Consider the following 25,013-nt stretch of genomic DNA (forward strand, 5'->3'; position numbering starts at 1 on the left):
CGCGGCCGCCCCGAGCGCCTCCGCAGCGCTGCCGCCCGCCCCGGGCCCCGCCGCGCCGCGCAGCGCCGGGAGGCCGCGCGGGACCGCGCAGCGTGCGGGGCGGCTGCAGGGCCACAGCCGGGGCCGCGCGTCACGCCCGGGCCGCGGCCGCCCCACGGCCCGGAAGAACAAGCGGGAGCTGGGAAGATGGCGGCGGCGGCGGGAGGCCCGGCGGGCGGCCCGGTGTGTGTGCTGGTGCTGGGCATGGCCGGCTCCGGGAAAACCACCTTCGTGCAGGTGAGGGGCGGGGGGCTGCGGGGGGCTGCGGGGAGCTGCCAGCGGGCCCCGGGGCTCCCCAGCGGGGCCTGACCCCTCCCGTGTTCCCGCAGTGCCTCGCCGCCCACCTGCACGGGCAGCGCTGCCCCCCCTACGTGATCAACCTGGACCCCGCCGTGCACGACCTGCCCTTCCCCGCCAACATCGGTGAGCGCTGTGCCCGGCGGGGCCCGACCGGGCGGGGGCGGGCGCGGGTGGGCCCGGGCGGATGGGCGGCGTGTGCCTGGAGTCCTCCGAGAGACAGCAAGTGCCGTCAATAGCGACAGAACCGGCCCCTGTCCCAGGGACCGGGGACGGGTACGTGAGCTGTTTGGCTGGGTTGCCCTTAAGAGATTCCAGGTTCTAATACAAGAAGATGGTGGTGGTTTTTTGGTTGGTTTTTTTGCTTGGTTTTTTTTTTTTTTTTTTTTTTTTAAGTGTTAACTTCTTTCTCGAAACAGTCTTTAATATGGGAATTTTTAGAATTAAAGGCAATCTTCCATCACTTTTGTATGTTTTTTTACATCATCCGCTCTGATTTGATGTGTTTGGGTTCTGAAGGTTTTTTCTTTCTCAGTGATGAAAGTATTAGCAGATTTTATCTGGTTCCCTACATCTACAATAGTGGTAGCCATAAATGCTACCAACTAACAGCTTTAAAGCACTTTAAAAGACACAAATTTTAGAGGAAATATCTTACTAATAGAACAGACCTTATGTCTAGCTATTCCAAAGGGCATACCAATCCCTAGTTTTGTCACAATCCTGTGTCTTACATTTTGTGAAGTATGCCAGCCTGCCTTTCCAGAGGCTAAGAAAGGCTGTGTGGGTATGCAAGTTGTTTCACTGATGTCAGAGTAATAATTGGAATATCCATCCCAGTGATAGATTTCTAGTAATGAGGATAGATAGGTGTGCTTTGTTAGCTGATGGTGACCAGTTGGGGGTTGGAAAACTGCTTATGTGTCTTTCTCCCTTAGATATCAGGGACACTGTGAAGTACAAAGAAGTTATGAAACAGTATCCTTTTTTTTGTCTAAATAATGATATTTGAAATCTCGAGTTTTGTGAAAATAACCTGTCACATGCACACTGTGCTGAATCACAGAATCTGCCGAATTGGAAGGGACTCACAAGCATCCTGGAGTCCAACTCCGGGCCCTGCACAGGACCATCCCACAAGGTGGGGGGGTTGTAGTAGTGCAGAATGTTGCATCAAGATCAGAAGGTTTTGACTATGTATTTCTTGCATGTGACATTAGGAACGTGTGTTCTACAAGATTTAATGCTCCTTGGGTCGTTTTCTCCTGTGCTAAAAATTATTCTGCCTAAGAGTAAGTTTTTACAGATAATAGGTACTCTGCCCACATTTTTTTTCCTTTTTTTTTCTTTTTTATTCTTTCAGAGAACTTGTATTGTTTATTTTTTTGTGGAAGCCAGCAGCCTTTTCCCATGTTTTAACTAGTCTCATTTTATATGTTATAAGCAAATATAGACATTCCTGTTTGCCTGTAGTAGATGGGAAAACTATTTCCACATTCTCTGACCATAATCAAAGCACTGTTGTCTCTCTGAATCTCAGAGACATTGGAACGTTGGCTCTTGTTCACAGAGGGTTGATGGCTGTAGTGCAGTAACATTACACTAAAGCAACTGCACTTCCAGAGGGCTGTGGAGCTCCTTGGTCTCCTAAGTAATAGCTTGTGCAGATGGAGACAAAACACAGTCCTTGGATTTGACTTACAAGTATGACTCTTAAATTTAGTATTTTAGACAAGAATAAAGGTGGTAGGGAATAGGATTCTTGATTTTGGCTGTTATTTGTTTTGGAGTTACCAGCAAAACATTCTAAATATAAGTTTCAAATTGATATGTAGGTGCATTATTCGTTTCACTGTGTCTGTTAACCATTACTGGAGTTTTGGTATTTCATTAAGTAGGGCCTAAGGAGGGTGTCTGGCCTCATGTCTGGGTATTGAGAGTAGTGATTGATAACATAGTGTGTACAGATGAGTCAGTGCTGGTTCTTGCACAGTTAAAGCAAAAATGTCACGAGGAAACCCTGCAGCCCCTTTTCCTTCTGTAAATTACACCTGTTTGGGTAAGAGAGAGACACTTTGTATTTGTTATGCTGCTGCATCACTTCGAAGATTTAATCGTTTATTAGGGGGTATTGTCTCTTGCTTCAAGGTATCCAGTGTGCATTGCACATGGCCAGGTGTTGTCAGAGTTGAAAAAGAAGCCCTCTGGGGTCTGCATAACCATCTGCTTTCCTAAATGAAGCATCAGATATGGGCTAGGCCCAAATGGTGGAATAGTGACCTCTCTCAATCTCTTTGCTACAAGATTTGACCAGGTACAAGGTTGTTTCTGTGTGCTGTTCCTATGATCTGTGCTGGGTGCCTACAATGACTGTGTGGTTTTGTCTGTCTGAAGTCTCAGAGGGCACTGTGTTTGGTTAGCCTTCTAATATTTCTGGGGGGTTGTTCTCCCTACAGAACCCTGCATCTAACAATGCAGTCAGAGTACATTAGCTGTCATTTGAGAGATTTCAGTTTTTCAGCTTTTTCTTTAAAGTAAAATTTAGCAGCCACGTGTACAGAACATTTTTTAATCTTTGTATAGGACTGTTGTTGCACCATGTTCACTATAAAATTTTTCATATGAATGCTCTGGTTTTGAAGTAGAGAAGCTCACTTCTGGAAACAGGTTAAGTTTTCCTGATTTCAATTTGATAATTGACAGCCCTCCTAAATCATAACACTAAAGCAGCTCTGGGGTGGGGGCTGATGTCACATACCTAGACAATCTCTTAGTGAAATGGCAAGAACAACTGCAGTTGTTCTACCATTTCTTTAGCCAGGTACTAGAACACAGACAAAATCAAAGTTGTCTTTGACCTATGCAGGGTCTGAGCATTTTTCAGCCTTCCTTGGTAGGGCATTCTCACACTCTGAAAAGCTTAAAGACTTTAACATTTTGATACACACCTGCAGCTGTGCAAGTTAATGTAGTTTCTTTTATGAAATGAAGCTGAAGATTTCCTATTGTGAGCCTAAATACCAAGTATACTCTGCTTTTTCAATCAGGTGATGAAGTTTATTGAAAAAAGACAAAATGCCTCGAGGTGAGTACATTCTACTGAGTTCTGCTTTTCTGGGATCAGTTTGGGAAAATCGTGTGAAATTCTAAAAAGCTTCTCTCCCTGTTTTCTAGTTGTTTTTTCAGCCTTGGTATAAGTTTCATGTAGAAAAGGGCATAGAATTAGAACAGATAAACTAGACTTTCTTTGGCTAGATTGAAGAAAAGTCTGCTGATTCCAGTTCTGCTTTTCTTGTCTTCCCTTTGACTGTCATTTTCTCTCACATACTGTTCAAATAGGCAGCAATGAATTCTTCTTCTGAAGAGTTTGCTGTACTAAGTGTCTGTCAAATTGATGCCTTCGACTCAAGATAGTACATACTTCTTAGTTACAAAAAGTTCCTCACAGGAAATTTTCAGGCGTGCCCATAAATCTCATCACTCTTTGGGAGAAGGTTTTCTCGTCTGTAACAGAATAGTCGTGGCATTTGCTATGGAATGCTGGTGGTAATCTAGTCAGAAGAGGACCCTGTGCTTCACTAATTTTCCCTTTTTGTTGTTTGGGGTGACTTCTTACCAGGTATGTTATTCTTGACACACCAGGGCAAATTGAGGTATTCACCTGGTCAGCATCAGGAACCATCATAACTGAGGCCTTGGTAAGTGCTTTTTGTGTGACTGCACAGTGAAGCTCTATGAATGACCTGGCTATTGCTCAGTGTACTCCTAATTAAACTGTCTTTTACCCTGTGTTCCCAGGCTTCCTCTTTTCCTTCAGTTGTTGTATATGTGATGGACACTTCTCGCAGTACTAACCCTATCACTTTTATGTCCAACATGCTGTATGCCTGCAGGTAAGAAAAGCTGGAAATGCAGTTCATCTGCTTTGACTGCTGGGTCTCTTTGGTAGTTATTTTGGAGGGGAATCATAGAGTGATTTGGTTTGAAAGGGACCTTTAAAGGCCACCCTCTCTTCTGTGAGCAGAGACACCTTCCACTGTCCCTGGTTGCTCCAAGTCCCATCCAGCCTGGCCTTGAACACTTCCAGGGATGGGGCAACCTCAGCTTCCCTGTGCAATGTGCTCTAATATCTCTCCACTGTCATCATGAAAAATTTTGTCAGTATGTCCCTTTCAGTTGAAAATTATCCCTTGTCCTATCACTACAAGCCTTGGTCTTGTAGTGATAAGTCTCTCTCCATTTTTCTTATAAATCCCTTTATTTACTGGAAAGCTGCAGTAAAACTTCCCTGAAGTCTTCTCCAGGCTGAACAACCCCAACTCTCTGGCCTGACTCCATAGGAGAGGCCTTCCAGTTCTCTGATGGTTTTAGTGACCTCCTCTGGGCCCACTCTGCCAGGTCCATCTGTGCCGTGGTTCCCGGAGGTGGACACAGCTCTCCAGGTGGGATGAGAGCGGAGTCCGAGGGGAGAATCGTCCTCCTCGCCCTGCTGCCCTCCTGGTTTGGATGCAGCCCAGGGGACGGGTGGATTTGTGCTTGGGAGTGCACTTGGATGCCTCCTATCCACTTAGTCTGCTGGTTTGGTTATTCTCTTAGTGGTTTTCCCATTGGATAAGCAGAATAATTTAGGTGCCAATGGACATCTGGAGGTCATTGGGTCAAAACTTCCACTGAAAGCATTAAATAATCCATGAGACCTTAGCATGAGGAAGGCTGGTTATATTAGATCTAACAGATTGCCTATTGCTTATAAACCCAGTTATTTAAGATGAATCAAGGTAGGCTAGTTTAAGCTCCTTCTTGTAAATACATAGTATTTTATTCTATTTTTTAATGTCATTGATACTTTTAAGAGATTCTTCAAGATTTGTTTGGAGTTCAGCCTAGCATGGAGCTCTTGATTTATTGTCTTCTTCTTCATACATGAATTTATCTGTTGTCTTTCATGTCATACCAGAGACTAAATACCTGTGGAACCATCAACATAGCTAGAGCTGTCATCATTCATGGTAAATGTTGGTAAAAGGTTTTCAAAAATCCTCTCAGTCCTTGTACCAAGGTCAAGAGCTATATCACCACGATAGGAGTGTGCCAACTGTGTCTTACTACATATTGCATTTTCTGACTTTAGTTTGAGCAAAAGATCATAGAATATATACAGCGAAATGAATATGTCAGCTCATGTGCCAAGATAATTTTGCGTTACAGATGTTCTGTGTTATTTGAATTCATTGCTCAGTTCACAAATAATCTCTCAGAACCTAAGGTTTGAGTCAAATGCAAAATGCACAGAGAGTTCAAAACCGGGATCTTACCATCATAGAAAATGGTAACCAAACTCGACTGGGTATGTAGGAGATTTTATTTCTTACATCTTGGAGGAGCATATTTTATTCAATGATTATAAGCAGAACCTGGGTGAAAATTACATTCTATTAGGTGCAGAGGAAAATAATTATCTTTTGAAGTCAAATGTATTCAGTTTTGCACAAGTCTTGTCTGCCTTATGTTTAAATTGCTTTCTATTCTAGGAAGTTTTAAATTAAACTTTTATTTTGTGTCTCCCCCCAGTATCCTGTACAAGACAAAGCTACCTTTCATCGTAGTCATGAACAAAGTAAGTTAAAGCTCTAGTTTCTGTGTCCTCATGCGACATTGTTCTGTTTAGCTTCTCTGCTGTGCTGTCTTTGTCTTACCACAATAATAGATTTTTCTAGAAAAGAGAGGCTGGGAGGGAGCTGCAGGCTGATAACCGAATCTAAAAAGGGTCTTTAATCTGATATCCAAATGCACAAGAATAATCAGGGATGGGCAGTTGCACCCAAATATTCAAGTCAGAGAGGGTGCTAACAATTTGAAACATGTTTTGCACCTTAAGCCTGGATTATAGGGAAACGTAACTCTGTAAAAAAAGGGTAAGGTCATGCCAGAATCTGCGCTTACATGCCCTGTTTTCCCAGAATATTTATCTTCATTAATAATGATTTCCACTCAGTAGCAGGCTAATGACTCGCAGTGGCAATGGTCTAACCCCTGCCTGTTTTGACTGAGGAGTCCCACCTGTTGTAGCAGGCAAAACTTAAGATGTTTGGTGCAGTATTTGCTAGAGAGCAGATACTAGTCTAAGAATACACATCCACTGTTGTGTAAGGAACTTGTAGCCTTAATGCTTTTGAGCTTAACAGCTATATCTTTAAACATGATAATTTCAGATATGAAAAGAATCCCATTAGATTTTTGGTGTGAGTAACTGCTCTCCACAGGCATCCTTTGTGTTTGCATCCCCAACTCAGCAAGCTTTGTGCGCACACACCTATGCCAGGCTTTGACTGGGATATTTTCCCTCACCCCAGCTGAGTAGGATTAGTGTCTGCTGTGCTCCAACTGCACCCATCTGCCCCCTGACCCAAACCATGCATATCTTTGGTATCTGCTTGCTTACTGAGCAACTTTTTGTACACTGTTTTCTTTCTGACTCTAGACAGTGATATTAGAATAAGCTTTCCAGCTTTTTATTTCTGTAGAAAAAGGCATGAGGTAGGAAAATAAGTCTCTCTTAAGAAAATACACTTTTTGAAAGACTAAAAGAAGTGGCACTGTGTGTGTCAGGAAAGGTAGGCCTGAGGCTTAGGATTCATCACTTTAAACTTCATTTTGATCTCATGTTTAGCTTTTGCTAAAAAGTAAAGCCAATAGCACTGGAAGAATTTTTAACAATATTTAAATAAATTTAATTTTTTAAAATTGACTCTTGATAAGAATGGAAGAATCCCAGGGAACTGGGATATATGTGAAGTGACAAACCCATAGATGTAAAGAATTTTAAGATTTGGAGAGGAAAAAAAGTAATTTGTGGAGGTGATTTAATTTTATTTACAGAATTTAGTCAAGTTAACTCTAAGTAGTCAGGCTTTGACCCTTGGTGGATTCAGTTCTGTCTCAAATCTCTTGAGTAATGCTAGGTAATACTTTATCTATCTTCCTTCTTCCCACTGGTGAGGGGAATGAAATATATCAGAGTTTTAGGCACCTCATACTGTGTGAAGAGCGGATATGCATGTGGCAAGATGTTTATGAAGCTCTGTAATACACTGTTTTTATATGAATTCATGTAAAATTGTGGAACTATCTCACCTGTTCGTGGCAGTTGTCTTGCACTGAGTTTAGATCATCACTTCTTTGGGCCAGCACACAGCTCACTTTCAGAAAGATCCCGGGGAGTTCCCCAGTGTGGAAGTGGCCCTCGCTCCCCAGGCAGTCAGGGAAGCTTGGGATCTTCACCGAGGTTGTTCTTGTCTGGCCTCAATCCTATGATCTACTATTTACACCTTAAATTCATTGTGCAGTATGCAATTTCTGGATGCCCCTTTCCAGTAAAACCATAGGAGGCTTTAGAGTTGCAATTGTTTCCTTAAACAACTGTTGCCTTCCTAAACCTGGAGAAGTGGTTGTTTGTCTTCTTTTCCTGTATTCATATAGTTGATTTGATAAAAAGTGAACTTGCAAAACTTCAGACCAGGGCTGAATATTTTTAAAAGATCAACATTTTAAAAATAAATTTAACATGGATTTTTTTTCATTTGTCCACTTAACAGCCTAAGGGTAAGATTGTTACTTCTGAATATTTTCCCTTCTCCTTCCAGACTGACATAATTGACCACAGTTTTGCAGTGGAATGGATGCAGGACTTCGAGACTTTTCAGGATGCCCTGAATCAAGAGACCTCCTATGTCAGTAACCTGACTCGTTCTATGAGTTTAGTGTTGGATGAATTTTACAGTTCACTGAAGGTAAAGGTCTTCCTTTTTTTATTACCTCTCCTAAAAGCCTGGAGAAGAGAAAGTTCAAGGAGAATATTTTTGATGTGTATAAATGCCTGGTAGGAGGGTGTAAGGAAGGTGAGTGGCAGACTCTGTTCACTGGTGCGTGGGGAAAGGACAAGAGACAGCAGACACAAGGGGAGATACAGGAAACTGTGTTTAAAGGGAAGAGAAAAAAAATTACTTTAATTTTACTAATTCTGCACTGCAACAGATGATCCAGAGAAATTGTGGAGTCTCCATCCTTGGAGATGCTTAAAACACTGTTGCTCAGGCAAAGTGAGCAACCTGTTCTACTTAATCCTGCTTTTTGAGCAGGAGAGATTGGACTAGATGATCTCCAGAGGTATTGTCCAACCTCCACCATTCTGTCCTTCTGGAAAGGGGCTTTGCACTGCCCTTTTGAACTGTAATCTGTTGATGACCTGTGTTGAGGATTTGCTGATTTGAACATACAATAACTTTAGCAGCTTGTCACACTGAATGGCAGCCTGAATAATTTAATATTGAACTGTGATTAATCACGAGACAAAAGCTCAGATAGGCTGGTAAAAGGCAGTGTTCTTTGCTGCAGCATTTCCCACCTGAGGTAATTTTCCTTGTTCTGAAAGTGTCAGGTACAGTTGGGCAATGTACTACATAGGAAGAAGGGAAAGAATCTCAAAATCAAATAAATGAACAAAAAAACCCTTTACATTTGCTTGTGCAAGAAGAATATTGTTCTTCCACTCAACCAGGTTTTGAGAGGACAAATTAATTGTTTCTCTGACAACACTATACATTGGAGGCTGTTAATGATCCCATAGTCTGTGCTAAAGGTTTTAGCTGATTGTGTTTGTCATCAGCTTTTACTAAGAAAAAGCAAGCCTTCTTGGCTGTGTGGATATCACAGGAACAAAATGATTCCATTCATGTAGATAATGATAACAGAGCCAAAACGAAAACATTGTAAGTGTCCTATGTGGAACAATATACAGAATTTCAAAAGGGATTGTAGTGGTCCCATATACAGAACTAACATACTTCCTGTTCCTTATTTGCTGATCAGGTCATGTTTATCTGCCTGTCAGAACTCTTAGAGCACTGGATGGAGAGCAGGTCATATGAAGAGGATTACGGAGTAAAAGGCAGCTTGTACTTAAGTGCAGGGAAAGTATAAATATTTATATATATTGGCATAGGGCCTGGCCTTAATGCTTAAAATCCTTTGGAGAGCTGTCTGCATATTTACTGTATAAATGATCAAATGCAAGGCTGTGTTGGGAAAGGTCTTCCATTTGGAAGTCAGTAGTTGAGACTGTCTTGCCTACGAAAAAGAGGGAGAATTTTCGTTAGAGGATGTAGGATTCTGGCTGGTAATAGTCTTAATTCAAGGTATTTTTAGATAATTGATTTAATACAAGCAGAACAAATGGCCAGAAGTGTAATGATACACAAACTGAAATTAGAAAGTAGATGTGCATTTTGAATGTATTGTCATAGCAACTGATTAAATTCTCCCTCTCTTGCTGTTCTGGGGACCTTTTAAATGTGCTTTGGCTAAATAAAAAGTATTAGACTATTTCAGAGCCAAAAGGTCAGTTCTTGTTGTCTCTTTTGCACTTTAATTCTGGTACACTGATACTTGCTAACCACTTATAACCCTAGATGCAGAATAAGAACTTGGGTTATTAACAATAAACAAGTAAATAGCAGAAAGAATTGACCTTTCTTTTAAATTGCCCTGTGGTGTTAAAAAATACCAAACAAACCTCTTTCCCCAAAGAAACACCCCCCAAAACACCCCAACAATTCACCAAACAGAAAATCACCGACAACCAAAAAGCAGAAGTAACAAACATGAACAGCAAGTGGAGGAAGAGTTTGAAAGCGGGCTGGACAGAAGCAGAAGTGTTACTGCCCACTCTTAGGCCACTGTGCTGATTAGATGGGTGTTGTTAGGTTTAGATTAGTAGTTATTTGCTGTTGTTGGGTTTTTTGGTGGTGTTGATTTTTTTGTTGTTGATGTGGAGGATTGTTTGTTTGTTTGTTTTTATTTTGTTTTTTTTTCTGTATTAAAAATCTGGCTCAGTTACTCTCTACTTCTGGTGTGTTTTCCAGGTGGTTGGTGTTTCTGCAGTGCTTGGCACAGGACTGGATGAGTTTTTTACCCAGCTTTCTAAAGCTGTAGATGAATATGAGAGGTAAGGGGATAACTTTTGGTCCGTGACCCAGTGACCACTTCCTGAAGGTCCTGATTCATGAGTCTGCTCCTTTGATTTGAAGGAGTGTACAGTTGCCATAGCCAAGGTAGCTTAGGGTGTCCAGTATCAGCATAAAAAGCAGCAGTAAAAAGGAACTATTCGGAGATGAATTTTTGTGCTGTTCCGTGAAAAAGTAAAAGCTATCTGTGTCAGCAAATCTGTGAAGTAATTTTTTTCTTGTAATTCCATACCAAGGTTTAAATTGTTGCTGTTTTAATGAAGTAAGTTCATTGATCTTGCATCCATTGGTTTCAGAATCCAAATCTGGGGAAAAAAGTACTGTTAGTCTTTCTGAAATGTCTCTCAAACATGAAAGCCTAGAGAAAACTTTTTTTTGGGTAGAAAGAAGCCTCCAGGATGATCCTTACGCAATACAAATCATGTGTTTTTCAGACTGAATGCACTCTCTTTATTTACCTTTTTAGAGAGTATCGGCCAGAATACGAGCGCCTGAGAAAAACCCTGGTAAGTGTTTTTAGCCCTTGTACACCTGAACAGTGTATCTCGGGGTCGCTTTTATGCACACGGTTGCCTTTATGTTGAGAGGGTCTAACATTTCATAGAATCATAGAATCAGCTGGGTTGGAAAGGACCTCTGAGATCATCAAGTCCAACCCTTGATCCACTACCACCACAGTTGCTAGACCATGGCACTAAGTGCCACATCCAGCCTCATCTTAAAAACCTCCAGGGATGGAGAATCCACCACTTCCCTGGGCAGCCCATTCCAATGGCTGATTACCCTCTCTGTAAAGAATTTCTTTCTAATATCTAACCTAAACCTCCCCTGGCACCGCTTAAGGCCATGCCTTCTTGTCCTACTGCTGATTGCCTGGGAGAAGAGACCAACCCACCCCTGCCTACAACCTCCTCTCAGGTAGTTGTAGAGAGTGATGAGGTCTCCCCTGAGCCTTCTCTTCTCAAGGCTAAACAACCCCAGCACCCTCAGCCTTTCCTCATAGGACTTGTGTTCAAGTCCCTTCACCAGCCTCGTTGCTCTTCTCTGGACCCGCTCCAGCCCCTCAATATCCTTCCTGAACTGAGGGGCCCAGAACTGGACACAGCACTCCAGGTGAGGCCTCACCAGTGCTGAGTACAGGGGCAGAATCACTTCCCTGGTCCTGCTGGCCACACTGTTCCTGATACAGGCCAGGATGCCATTGGCCTTCTTGGCCACCTGGGCACACTGCTGGCTCATGTTCAGCCTCCTGTCAATCAGCACTCCCAGGTCCCTTTCTGCCTGGCTGCTCTCCAGCCACTCTGTCCCCAGCCTGTAGCGATGCAGGGGGTTGTTGTGGCCAAAGTGCAGGACCCGGCACTTGGCCTTGTTGGATCCAGCCCAACTCTCCAGCCTGTCCAGGTCCCTCTGCAGAGCCCTCCTGCCTTCCAGCAGGTCGACACTCCCTCCCAACTTGGAGTCGTCTGTGAATTTGCTAATGATGGACTCAATCCCCTCATCTAAATCATCGATAAAGATATTAAACAGAACTGGGCCCAACACTGATCCTTGGGGGACACCACTGGTGACCGGCTGCCAACTGGATGCAGCTCCATTCACCAGCACTCTCTGGGCCCGGCCCTCCAGCCAGTTCCTGACCCAGCACAGAGTGCCCCTGGCCAAGCCATGGGCTGCCAGTTTTTTCAGGAGTATATTATGGGAGACAGTGTCAAAGGCTTTGCTGAAGTCCAGATAGACCACATCCACAGCCTTCCCCTCATCCACCAGGCAGTCACCTGATCCTAGAAGGAGATCAGATTGGTCAGACAGGACCTGCCCTTCCTAAACCCGTGCTGGCTGGGTCTGAGCCCTTGTCCATCCTGTAGGTGCTGTGTGATTGCACCCAGGATGATCTGCTCCATAACCTTGCCGGGCACTGAGGTCAGACTGACAGGCCTGTAGTTACCTGGGTCCTCCTTCCGGCCCTTTTTGTGGATTGGGGTGACATTTGCCAACTTCCAATCATCTGGGACCTCCCCAGTGAGCCAGGACTGTTGGTAAATGATGGAGAGCGGCTTGGCGAGCTCTTCCGCCAGCTCCCTCATCACCCTTGGGTGGATCCCATCTGGTCCCATAGACTTGTGAGGATCCAAATGGCTCAGCAGGTCGCTGATTGTTTCCTCCTTGATTATGGGGGGACTATTCAGCTTCATATTCCTATCTACATGCTCCAGAAGCCAGCTGTCCTCAGAGAGACCTGTCCTACCGTTGAAGACTGAGGTAAAGAAGGTGTTAAATACCTCAGCCTTTTCCTCATCTTTAATAACTATGTTCCCCCCCATGTCCACTAAAGAATGGAGGTTTTCCTTGTCCCTCTTTTTGCTACTGATGTATCTATAGAAAGACTTTTTATTTTCCTTAACAGAAGTGGCAAGACTGAGTTAAAATCTTGCCTTTGTCTCTCTGATTTTCTTTCTACATGACCTAACTAAATTCCTGAACTCTTCCTGAGTAGCCAGTCCTTTTTTCCATAATCTTTTTCATCCTAATTTCCCTCAAGATCTCCCTGTTCAGCCAGGCTGGCTGTCTTCCCTGCCAGCTTGCCTTTCGGCACACTGCACAGCTGCTCTTGTGCATTTAAGACTTCCTTCTTGAAGTATGTCCATCCCTGCTGGACCCCTTTGTTTTCAAGGGCTGTTTCCCACGGTACCCTCTGAACCAGTCTCTTGAACAGGCTGAAATCTGCCCTCTGGAAGTCCAGCGTAGAGGTTTTATTGATGGCCCTTCTTGCATCCCTGAGTATTGAGAATTCTATTATTTCATGGTCACTGTGCCCCAGACGGCCTCCGACCACCACATCTCCCACCAGCCCCTCTCTGTTTGTGAGCAGCAGGTCTAGCAGGGCCCCATCCCTGGTAGGCTCATTTACCAGCTGGAGCAGGAAATTGTCTTCTATACATTTCATTTACTAGTCGTACTCACTGTGGGAGAACTCCTGTCCTGAAAGAGTCCACCATTTGCCTTTTTTTTCCTAGATGTGGTGGAGCATATCTTTACAAAAATAAAGATTTTGTAAAACAGATGTTGCTCACTGTTTTAGTGCTAATATTTGAGCTAATTGTGAGAAAACGATTGGGAAATAAGATTGTGTCTTCCATTCAGATGGATAGAGAGTTCTTAAAACTAAATTTCCAAAGGGATTTGTTGAGACTATCCCCACATCTTCCTGCACCAGTGAAGAGCACTAGTTTGACTTAGACAGTAAGAAAGACTGAATTGCAGTGCTAAAATCAGTAGCTCTGCTCACCTTGAGTTCTGGCTGTCCAAAGGACAGTTCTCTGCAGGCACAGCTACACAGATTTTGGCTTCCTGGTGCTGCTGAAAATGTACTAGAATCCCACCTGACTGGAGGTTGCTTTCCACGCTTAGTCAGAAGTTCTGTGTAACCTGAGTTGAAATGTAAGACCTGCGTAGTGACTTCTGCTCTCTGACTGGGGGACAGGCTGCTGGGTTTGGGTGAGGTTTCTCTTCTCCTGATGTTTTAAATGTTCTCAGAATCCACATGTAAATCTTTGTCTACAGGAGGAAGCTCAAAATAAACAAAAGAGAGAGCAGCTGGAACACTTGTGGAAGGACATGGGCAGCGTGTGTGTGCAGGGCAGCACACTGGCAGGTACCTCCCCAGGAAGATAAAGTTTACTGCAGAAGTTTTCTGAAGAGTTTGCCTTGTGAAGTAGTACAGTGCTTCTTTGTCCTCACAAGAAGTGTGAAAGCAGCTCCATGTTAGAGGAGCAGGGCTTTAGTTCCTGTGGGGTTGGTCACACTCAGCTCTTCCTGTGTCAGTCACAGGTTTGGAAGAAACCCCGCTGTGTAGCTAAAGCAGTGGACCTACTAGAAATAATGAAATACTTTAGAAAAGGTGAAACAGTCAGATCAGAATATGAGAAAGCTCTGCTGTTGGCTGCACTGTTCCTTATATGACGCCAGTAGGTGCTGATGGAGTCTGTCCTGTGTCTGGGATCCACAAGCAGCTTTCTGTCCCCTTAGAGCAGGTGTTCATTGCTGGGTTTCTGTGCAGACAGAAACCTTACCTTTAGCAAGCTGGTTTGTGTACAGCTGTTTCTGTTCCCTTCAAGGACCTGATGCTTCTGCAATGGGTCCCTCTGAGCTAATACTAACACGAGGAACTCTCGATGAAGAGCAAGAAGAGAGGGAGAGTGACACTGATGACATTGACCATGAAGGTAAGGGAATGAGGTCTAAAAGCTGCCTGTCTAGTCAAGAAATCCCCTCTATATTTCATGACCTGGATGGACTGTAAGGAGAGCCTAGAAAACAAGCAAACATTCAGTCACCTGACGTGTCAGAACCTGTAGCAGAAGCTCAGCTGCAATGGTCAGTGCAGGGATATCACTCTGTAACCTTTGTGAAAGTTCAATTGTAAATTTTCTATTCAAGTAATTAATAGGTGTATAACACACATAAACCAGAGAACTTGTTAGGCTTGGGGCATGACCTCTGAACCTGATTGATGCACAGATGTGTCCATCATCTTTTTGGCCTTAACAGTTTCTGCCCCTGGCTCTCTTCCCTTTTCCTGTGACTGTGGTCTTGGAGCAATCTTCTAAGTTGTTACAGTGTGATTTTTCTCTTATATAGCTCACAGACAATCTTCATTCTTTCCCTGTTCCATTGATGGGTAGGATCACTTCTTTCCTTTGCCCCATAATGTAGTTGAAGATGGAATAGACTTTCTATGTTGCTTTGGCTATCCTGATTCTAGCTTTTTTTCAGTAACACAAGTAGAACAAGTACTGAAATAGCGCTGAACTGTCGTTTCTTCCCCCAGTGACTGAGGAGAGCCATGAAGAACCAGCCTTCAGAAACTTTATGCAGGACATGCGGATGAAATGCCAGAGGAGAAGCAACCCAAAGGAATGAGACCTTCAGAAACAGAAGGTTTGGAATCACTTGTAATGGAGTTAAAACTGAAGGAACAGCATAAAGAAACTTGTATGGAACCATTTTTATCTGTGAACAACTTCCTCTGATAGATTTTTATTTTTCTTTCTGCAGTAACTGTTGGTCCGATGAGTTAAAGTTCTTGCAGCCAACTGACTGCACATTTGGCCATCTGCCACTGTAGCTTCCTGAAGCTGAAGGAACTAGAAAGCAGTTTCTTTTCCTGCAAATTCTTCAGATCTCTCTGTTGAGAGCTTAAATTTTGATCTCTGACAGCATTAGCATCCAGAGTACTCACTGGTCTCCAGAGGCACCTTCCAGTTGCTGAGTGCAGTCAGGCATCTGCTGCAACCAGGGCACAACTTGATTGATCCACTGTTTGATGTTTTGGTTATCATTAAATAGATTTTACGTACTAAGAAATGCGTGATGGTTAATAGAAGGAGATTTCATGTCACCATTCTAAGGTGAGACTTTTTCCCTGTGCTTGCAGCCTATCCATATGGATGCACAGCAAATGCATCTTAAGTATATTACAACCCTGCAGGTTACCTGGTGAAAACAGGGAGGTCCCTTTTCCCACATTGCCTTTCTCTTGCCCCTCTCCAGCCTGAGGCCATTCCTCTGCTCACTCACTCTGGCCTGGCTGTCCTACACGATGCCTCTTCTGTCTGCTCCAATGGCTGCTGCCAAGGAAAGAGGACACAGTGAGTCCCAAGTGCTGACCCCTCACCACTACACCTGGAGAACCACTATGCCAGCCCCTCAGTGATTCCACCTCCAGCCCTATCCCCATATGCTGGGATAGCTACTCTGGGGCTGAAGCTGGAATATAGTGTCTAGAGGTGGACCTGAAGTAAACATCCTGCTCTGATCAAGGAGCAACTTCACTTGGTGGTGGGAAGATGTGGAGCTGGAGCTGAAGTCACTGCAGGGCTGGGATTGCAGAGGTGTTCCAGAGATTGGTTCGCAGAACCTGGGCACAGATCAGCTTCAGCATCAGCAGGGACTGTGCGGGAGAAGGAGGGTGGGCAGCGGGCCTGGGGCGAGCAGGGGGATAGGGGATGGGGGCGGGCACTTAACGATTTTGGCCAGGGAGCTGCTCTCAGCCAGCACCCAGTCGGGGCAGTCTGAGTCCCCGCAGAAGCAGAACTGCTGCGTGGGGCGAGGCGGTCAGAGGCGCACTGCCGCTCTGCGTCCTCCCCGCTCCCCGCCGCCGACTCCCGGCCCACCACGTCGCCGCTGCTTCCCGGTCCCCCATGCCGCACAGTCCGCCTTTGCGATCCGGAACCGCCCCGTGTGCCAGTGGGGGGCTCCCCGAGGGGCTCTGCAGGGGCCTTGGGGCCGGGACCCCGGGGGTGCAGCCCGACCAAGGGGCGGGGCAGGGGACGGAGTCCCGGGAGCGGGACCCGGGACGGCCACGGACCCGCGGGAAGGGCCCCTCCGACACGGCCCTAGTCCCTCCTCCTGACCACCCGAGCACCTCCCGCCACCCCGCGGGCTCCAAGCCCCGCCAATCCGGGCCCGAGGCAGAGTCTGGCCCGCCAATCCCGGGCCGCCTTTCTCGGCGCCGTCCAATCACAGCCCGCCTTTTCAATCCGGCCGCAGTCCCGCAAGCTCTGCCCGCTCAGCCGCGGCGCGGCCCCTCCGCGCGGCACCGTCCCCCCGTTCCCCTCAGGCGCTGCTGGGACCACGGAAGGGCGGTGGGAGCTCCGCGGTCACGTCCCGTCCGGGAGCTCTCCCAGGAGAAGGAGAGGGAGGCGGGGAGCGGGCGGGAGGGGCTCCGGGAGCGGGGCCTGCGGGACCAGCGGGGTTCTCGGGAACGGGCGGGCGGGGATTGGCTGGGCTGGAACGGGGGGGCGGGGCCGTGCGGGCCGCGGGCTATAAATAGCGGGGGGGGGAAGCGGGGGGGGGGCAGTTCGGCGGCGGAGGTGGAAGCGGCGCTGGAGCGGCGGGAGCCGGGACGAGATCGGCGGTGAGCTGGGGCGGGACTCCCGCGGCTGCCGCTCCCGACGTGCAGGTCCGATCCCGGCCCGCCACTCCCAGCCCGCTTTTCTCCGCTCCGTCCAATCGTAGCCCGCCCTTTCAATGGGGCCGCGGTCCCGTAAGCTGTGCCCGCTCAGCCGCGGCGCGGCGCCGCCCCCCTTCCCCACGTTCCCCTCAGGCGCTGTAGGTGCCTTTGCTTCCGGAGCCGCGCCTGCGCTGCCGCAGCCCCCGACAGGCCCTGTTGGGACCAGGGAGGGCGGGTGGCACAGCTCCGCGCTCACGTCCCGTCTGGGAGTTCTTCCGGGAGGCGGGGAGGAGGCGGGAGCGGCGGCGGCCCTTTCAACGGGGCCGCGGTCGAGCAAGCTCTGCCCGCTCAGCCGCGGCGCGGAGCCGCCCCCCTCTCCACCTCGCCCCCCCCGTTCCCCTCAGGCGCCGCTCTCGGCGCCTTTGCTTCGGGATCCGGCGGAGCCGCGCCTGCGCTGCCGCGGTGCCCGCAGGCGCTGTTGGGAGGGCGGGTGGGAGGTCCGCGGTCCCGTCCCGTCCCGGAGTTCTCCCGGGAGAAGGGGAGGGAGGCGGGGAGCGGGCGGAAGCGGAGCAGCCCCTGGGAGCGGGGCCTGAGGGGACAGCGGGGTTCTTGGGGACGGGCAGGGCGGGAACGGGCAGGCGGGGATTGGCGGGACCGGACGCTGCCGGACGCTGGGATTGGCTGGGCTGGCACGAGGGGGGCGGGGCCGTGCGGGCCGCGGGCTATAAACGGCGTGGGCGGGGGGCCCTGGGGGCAGTTCGGCGGCGGGGCTGGGGGCGGTGTTGGAGCGGCGGGAGCCGGCCCGGGATCGGCGCGGCCGCCGGGCCGAGGAGCTGCGGTGAGCCAGGGTGGGACCCTCGCGGCTGCCGCTCCAGGGAGCGGTGGGGAGCCATGGGGCAGCACTGCCTCGGCTGCCGATCCAGGGGGAGCCGGGGTCGGTCCCCCACAGCTGCCGAGGGAGGGCGGTGGGCAGGCGGTGTCCCGGGCAGCTGTGCCGGCCAGCTTTGGTCAGTGCTCAGTGGGGGAGCAGCCCATGCTCAGGGGTGCTCCCCCAAACCAGAAGGACTAGGATGCAGCCTTTCAGTGGGGCTGGTAGTGAAAGTATTGTTACAAAGAAAAGTAATAAAAGATGTTTCATTCTATTATAACTTTATTTTACTTTTATTTTCATCTTTGACTACTTGATTGTTTATTCTATTGTTCTGTTGCTGTTCCAGTTGGGATGGGTGGGACAGCTCCTAGAGATATTTAAGTGAACGACAAAGACTGATTTGTGACCTTGTCAACAGCCCGGGCCTGCAGAGATACCCAGGAGCAGATTTAGGCAGAGGCAGCAGAAAGCTGAGGCAGAGGCAGCAGAAAGCGGAGAACCTGGAGCTCAGGCAGCAGAGCTGGTGGAGACATAAAGATGGTAGGACTGTGGGCAGAACAAGAGTGGGGCTGGCTTAGGGAGCATGGACCTGGCATAAGTACTGCGGGGATGGAGCTGGGATAAAAATAGTCAGGCCTGGCCTGGAATGTGGGCTTGAGAGCTGGGGTGGAAAACTCAGACCTTTAACAAAAGAAAGATGCTAGGATTGGAATGTGCAGCAGCTTTATGGGGAGCTGACAGCAGAGCTGGCAGAGAAATAAAGGTTGTGGGTCTGGGTATGGGATAGGGAGAGTGGTGCTCGGAAAGGGACTGTGGAGCAGGGATAGGGACTGTGGCAGTGCAGCAGAAATCACAGTAGGATTGAGACAGGGACTGGCACCGTCGCTGAAAAATCTGTGTGTCTGTGGAATAGGGATTGATGGGCGGGAACATGGACTGGAGGGGAAGAGCTGAAATCAGCCTAGGGCAGGGATATGGACTTGGGAGTTGGGACCAGGTTTGTGGGGCTGGAGGAGCACCTGAGGGACTGGGATTGGGAGTGTGAGGGTGGAGCTGGAAAGTGGCAGAGCTGGAGCCAAGCTGAAGATCCTGCAGTGAGGACCTGGAGCAGCTTCCCGTGACGGCGCTGGCAAGATGCAGAGCTACTGCTGAGAGAGCAGAGCTGGCAGTGCAATAAAGCTTGTGGGTCTCGAGCTGAAATCACCGAGGGGCTGGGGTAGGGACAGGGTTTGGGCTTGGGACTGTAACACTTGGGGCAGAAATCAGTGTGGGGTGGAGATAGGGCCTGTGGCACCGTCGCTGAAATGTCTATACAGCTGAAATGGGATTGTAAATTGGGAATGTGGACTGGGCGGATAGAGGTGAAATCAGTCTAGGGCTGGGCTTGTGTCTTTGGAATTGGGATAGGAATTTTGGGGCTGGAGGAGCACCTGGGGTCTGGGACTGGGAGTGTGAGGGTGGAGCCGGAAAGTGGCAGAGCTGGAGCCAAGCTGAAGATCCTGCAGCGAGAACCTGGAGCAGCTTCCCGTGGCGGCGCTGGCAAGATGCAGAGCTACTGCTGAGAGAGCAGAGCTGGCAGTGCAATAAAGCTTGTGGGTCTCGAGCTGAAATCACTGAGGGGCTGGGGTAGGGATGGGTTCTGGGCTTGGGACTGTAACACTTGGGTAGGAATCAGTGTGGGGCGGAGATAGGGCCTGTGGCACCGTCGCTGCACTGGCTGTGTGTCTGTGGAATTGGGATTATAATTGGGAATGTGGACTGAGAGGCTGGGGCTGAAATCAGCATAGTGGTAGGATTGCATCTGTGGAGCTGGGAGGGTGTCTGGAGCTCAGATAGGGCCTGTGGCAGCGTTGCTGAAATCCCTGAGTGGCTGTGGAATAGGGATTAATGGGCGGGAACGTGGATTGGGTGGGTAGAGTTTAAATAAGTATAGGGGTGGACTTGTGATTTTGGAATTGGGATCGGGTTTGTGGGGCTGGAGGAGCACCTGGGGGACTGAGACTGGGAGTGTGAGGGTGGAGCTGGAAAGTGTCAGAGCTGGAGCCAAGCTGAAGATCCTGCAGCGAGTACCTGGAGCAGTTTCCCGTGGCGGCGCTGGCAAGATGCAGAGCTACTGCTGAGAGAGCAGAGCTGGCAGTGCAATAAAGCTTGTGGGTCTCGAGCTGAAATCACTGAGGGACTGGGGTAGGGATGTGTTCTGGGTTTGGGACTGTAACGCTTGGGGCAGGAATCAGAGCAATCACTGTCAGATAGGACCTGTGGCACCGGCGCTGCAATGGCTGTGTCTGATATAGGGATTGATGGGTGGGAACGTGGATTGGGTGGGAGAGCTGAAATCAGTCTAGGGCTGGGCTTGTGTCTTTGGAATTGGGATAGAAATTTTGGGGGTGGAGGAGCACCTGGGGGACTGGGAGTGTGAGGGTGGAGCTGGAAAGTGGCAGAGCTGGAGCCAAGCTGAAGATCCTGCAGCGAGAACCTGGAGCAGCTTCCCGTGGCGGCGCTGGCAAGATGCAGAGCTACTGCTGAGAGAGCAGAGCTGGCAGTGCAATAAAGCTTGTGGGTCTCGAGCTGAAATCACTGAGGGGCTGGGGTAGGGATGGGTTCTGGGCTTGGGACTGTAACACTTGGGGCAGGAATCAGAGCAATCAGTGTGAGATAGGGCCTGTGGCACCGTCGCTGAAATCTCTATGCAGCTGGAAATGGGATTGTAAATTGGGAATGTGGACTGGCCGGATAGAGGTGAAATCAGTCTAGGGCTGGGCCTGTGTCTTTGGAATTGGGATAGGAATTTTGGGGCTGGAGGAGCACCTGGGGTCTGGGACTGGGAGTGTGAGGGTGGAGCCGGAAAGTGGCAGAGCTGGAGCCAAGCTGAAGATCCTGCAGCGAGAACCTGGAGCAGCTTCCCGTGGCGGCGCTGGCAAGATGCAGAGCTACTGCTGAGAGAGCAGAGCTGGCAGTGCAATAAAGCTTGTGGGTCTCGAGCTGAAATCACTGAGGGGCTGGGGTAGGCATGGGTTCTGGGCTTGGGACTGTAACACTTGGGTAGGAATCAGTGTGGGGCGGAGATAGGGCCTGTGGCACCGTCGCTGCACTGGCTGTGTGTCTGTGGAATTGGGATTATAATTGGGAATGTGGACTGAGAGGCTGGGGCTGAAATCAGCATAGTGGTAGGATTGCATCTGTGGAGCTGGGAGGGTGTCTGGAGCTGAGATAGGGCCTGTGGCAGCGTTGCTGAAATCCCTGAGTGGCTGTGGAATAGGGATTAATGGGCGGGAACGTGCATTGGGTGGGTAGAGTTTAAATAAGTATAGGGGTGGACTTGTGATTTTGGAATTGGGATCGGGTTTGTGGGGCTGGAGGAGCACCTGGGGTCTGGGACTGGGAGTGTGAGGGTGGAGCTGGAAAGTGTCAGAGCTGGAGCCAAGCTGAAGATCCTGCAGCGAGAACCTGGAGCAGTTTCCCGAGGCGGCGCTGGCAAGATGCAGAGCTACTGCTGAGAGAGCAGAGCTGGCAGTGCAATAAAGCTTGTGGGTCTCGAGCTGAAATCACTGAGGGGCTGGGATAGGCATGGGTTCTGGGCTTGGGACTGTAACACTTGGGGCAGGAATCAGAGCAATCACTGTCAGATGGGGCCTGTGGCACCGTCGCTGCAATGGCTGTGTGTCTGTTATAGGGATTGATGGGTGGGAACATGGATTGGGTGGGAGAGCTGAAATCAGTCTAGGGCTGGGCTTGTGTCTTTGGAATTGGGATAGGAATTTTGGGGGTGGAGGAGCACCTGGGGTCTGGGACTGGGAGTGTGAGGGTGGAGCTGGAAAGTGGCAGAGCTGGAGCCAAGCTGAAGATCCTGCAGCGAGAACCTGGAGCAGCTTCCCGTGGCGGCGCTGGCAAGATGCAGAGCTACTGCTGAGAGAGCAGAGCTGGCAGTGCAATAAAGCTTGTGGGTCTGGAGCTGAAATCACTGAGGGGCTGGGGTAGGGACAGGGTTTGGGCTTGGGACTGTAACACTTGGGGCAGGAATCAGTGTGGGGTGGAGATAGGGCCTGTGGCACCGTCACTGAAATGTCTATACAGCTGGAAATGGGATTGTAAATTGGGAATGTGGACTGGGCGGATAGAGGTGAAATCAGTCTAGGGCTGGGCTTGTGTCTTTGGAATTGGGATAGGAATTTTGGGGCTGGAGGAGCACCTGGGGTCTGGGACTGGGAGTGTGAGGGTGGAGCTGGAAAGTGTCAGAGCTGGAGCCAAGCTGAAGATCCTGCAGCGAGAACCTGGAGCAGCTTCCCGAGGCAGCGCTGGCAAGATGCAGAGCTACTGCTGAGAGAGCAGAGCTGGCAGTGCAATAAAGCTTGTGGGTCTCGAGCTGAAATCACTGAGGGGCTGGGGTGGGGCATGGGTTCTGGGCTTGGGACTGTAACACTTGGGTAGGAATCAGTGTGGGGCGGAGATAGGGCCTGTGGCACCGTCGCTGCACTGGCTGTGTGTCTGTGGAATTGGGATTATAATTGGGAATGTGGACTGAGAGGCTGGGGCTGAAATCAGCATAGTTGTAGGATTGCATCTGTGGAGCGTGTCTGGAGCTCAGATAGGGCCTGTGGCAGCGTTGCTGAAATCCCTGAGTGGCTGTGGAATAGGGATTAATGGGCGGGAACGTGCATTGGGTGGGTAGAGTTTAAATAAGTATAGGGGTGGACTTGTGATTTTGGAATTGGGATCGGGTTTGTGGGGCTGGAGGAGCACCTGGGGGACTGGGACTGGGAGTGTGAAGGTGGAGCTGGAAAGTGTCAGAGCTGGAGCCAAGCTGAAGATCCTGCAGCGAGAACCTGGAGCAGCTTCCCGTGGCGGCGCTGGCAAGATGCAGAGCTACTGCTGAGAGAGCAGAGCTGGCAGTGCAATAAAGCTTGTGGGTCTGGAGCTGAAATCACTGAGGGGCTGGGGTAGGGACAGGGTTTGGGCTTGGGACTGTAACACTTGGAGCAGGAATCAGTGTGGGGCGGAGATAGGGCCTGTGGCACCGTCGCTGCACTGGCTGTGTGTCTGTGGAATTGGGATTATAATTGGGAATGTGGACTGAGAGGCTGGGGCTGAAATCAGCATAGTGGTAGGATTGCATCTGTGGAGCTGGGAGGGTGTCTGGAGCTCAGATAGGGCCTGTGGCAGCGTTGCTGAAATCCCTGAGTGGCTGTGGAATAGGGATTAATGGGCGGGAACGTGGATTGGGTGGGTAGAGTTTAAATAAGTACAGGGGTGGACTTGTGATTTTGGAATTGGGATCGGGTTTGTGGGGCTGGAGGAGCACCTGGGGGACTGAGACTGGGAGTGTGAGGGTGGAGCTGGAAAGTGGCAGAGCTGGAGCCAAGCTGAAGATCCTGCAGTGAGAACCTGGAGCAGTTTCCCGAGGCGGCGCTGGCAAGATGCAGAGCTACTGCTGAGAGAGCAGAGCTGGCAGTGCAATAAAGCTTGTGGGTCTGGAGCTGAAATCACTGAGGGGCTGGGGTAGGGACAGGGTTTGGGCTTGGGACTGTAACACTTGGAGCAGGAATCAGTGTGGGGCGGAGATAGGGCCTGTGGCACCGTCGCTGCACTGGCTGTGTGTCTGTGGAATTGGGATTATAATTGGGAATGTGGACTGAGAGGCTGGGGCTGAAATCAGCATAGTGGTAGGATTGCATCTGTGGAGCTGGGAGGGTGTCTGGAGCTCAGATAGGGCCTGTGGCAGCGTTGCTGAAATCCCTGAGTGGCTGTGGAATAGGGATTAATGGGCGGGAACGTGGATTGGGTGGGTAGAGTTTAAATAAGTACAGGGGTGGACTTGTGATTTTGGAATTGGGATCGGGTTTGTGGGGCTGGAGGAGCACCTGGGGGACTGAGACTGGGAGTGTGAGGGTGGAGCTGGAAAGTGGCAGAGCTGGAGCCAAGCTGAAGATCCTGCAGTGAGAACCTGGAGCAGTTTCCCGAGGCGGCGCTGGCAAGATGCAGAGCTACTGCTGAGAGAGCAGAGCTGGCAGTGCAATAAAGCTTGTGGGTCTTGAGCTGAAATCACTGAGGGGCTGGGATAGGCATGGGTTCTGGGCTTGGGACTGTAACACTTGGGGCAGGAATCAGAGCAATCACTGTCAGATGGGGCCTGTGGCACCGTCGCTGCAATGGCTGTGTCTGATATAGGGATTGATGGGTGGGAACGTGGATTGGGTGGGAGAGCTGAAATCAGTCTAGGGCTGGGCTTGTGTCTTTGGAATTGGGATAGGAATTTTGGGGCTGGAGGAGCACCTGGGGGACTGGGAGTGTGAGGGTGGAGCTGGAAAGTGGCAGAGCTGGAGCCAAGCTGAAGATCCTGCAGCGAGAACCTGGAGCAGCTTCCCGTGGCGGCGCTGGCAAGATGCAGAGCTACTGCTGAGAGAGCAGAGCTGGCAGTGCAATAAAGCTTGTGGGTCTCGAGCTGAAATCACTGAGGGGCTGGGGTGGAGCTGGGGGCTTGAATATGGACTGGATACTTTGGTCAGGGACTGTTGGTTCTGAGTAGAAGTGGGAGTACTGGGTAGAGTCAGCTGTTCTATGGGGAAGGCTCAGGTGTGAACAATGAGGGGGAGGAGGGGCCAGGGCTTGGACTGAGGCCCCTTGGCTGTTGTTTGGAGTCAGGAGCTGTAGCAGGTCTTCTTAGACCGTGACTCAGGTGAGTCTGTTTCAATTTCACCTTTCCAGTCCCTTCCCACTGTCCCCAGTCCCTCCTGAGTCCCTCCCAGTTTCTCCCAAGTGCCCCAAACCCCATCCCAGTGCAGCCAGTCCCCTCCCTGTTCCTTCCCCAGTGCCTCCACTCCTTCCCAATTGCTCC

General features: G+C 49.5%; 1 protein-coding gene across 3 annotated transcripts; it reads left to right on the forward strand.

Annotated features, from left to right (window-relative positions):
* Positions 1-117: 117 nt before the first annotated feature.
* On the forward strand, positions 118-15,722 carry GPN1 (GPN-loop GTPase 1). 3 transcript variants are annotated; one of them, XM_064650888.1, is made up of 15 exons: positions 118-276; positions 369-462; positions 1,275-1,314; positions 2,584-2,650; positions 3,384-3,421; positions 3,956-4,034; positions 4,135-4,229; positions 5,908-5,953; positions 7,980-8,126; positions 10,257-10,339; positions 10,825-10,864; positions 13,920-14,010; positions 14,474-14,581; positions 15,187-15,296; positions 15,414-15,722. In XM_064650888.1, exons 1-14 carry the CDS (start codon positions 187-189, stop codon positions 15,276-15,278), a joined length of 1,110 nt encoding a protein of 369 aa, XP_064506958.1. In that variant the 5' UTR covers positions 118-186; the 3' UTR covers positions 15,279-15,296; positions 15,414-15,722. The 3 variants fall into 3 exon arrangements, with proteins under 3 accessions (XP_064506958.1, XP_064506959.1, XP_064506960.1); XM_064650889.1 differs by lacking the exons at positions 118-276; positions 1,275-1,314; positions 2,584-2,650; XM_064650890.1 differs by lacking the exons at positions 118-276; positions 369-462; positions 1,275-1,314; positions 2,584-2,650 and adding an exon at positions 1,354-1,477.
* Positions 15,723-25,013: the final 9,291 nt, after the last annotated feature.

The sequence above is a fragment of the Pseudopipra pipra genome, chromosome 3 (genome assembly GCF_036250125.1).
Source record: "Pseudopipra pipra isolate bDixPip1 chromosome 3, bDixPip1.hap1, whole genome shotgun sequence".
Classification (NCBI taxonomy): Eukaryota; Metazoa; Chordata; class Aves; order Passeriformes; family Pipridae; genus Pseudopipra; species Pseudopipra pipra.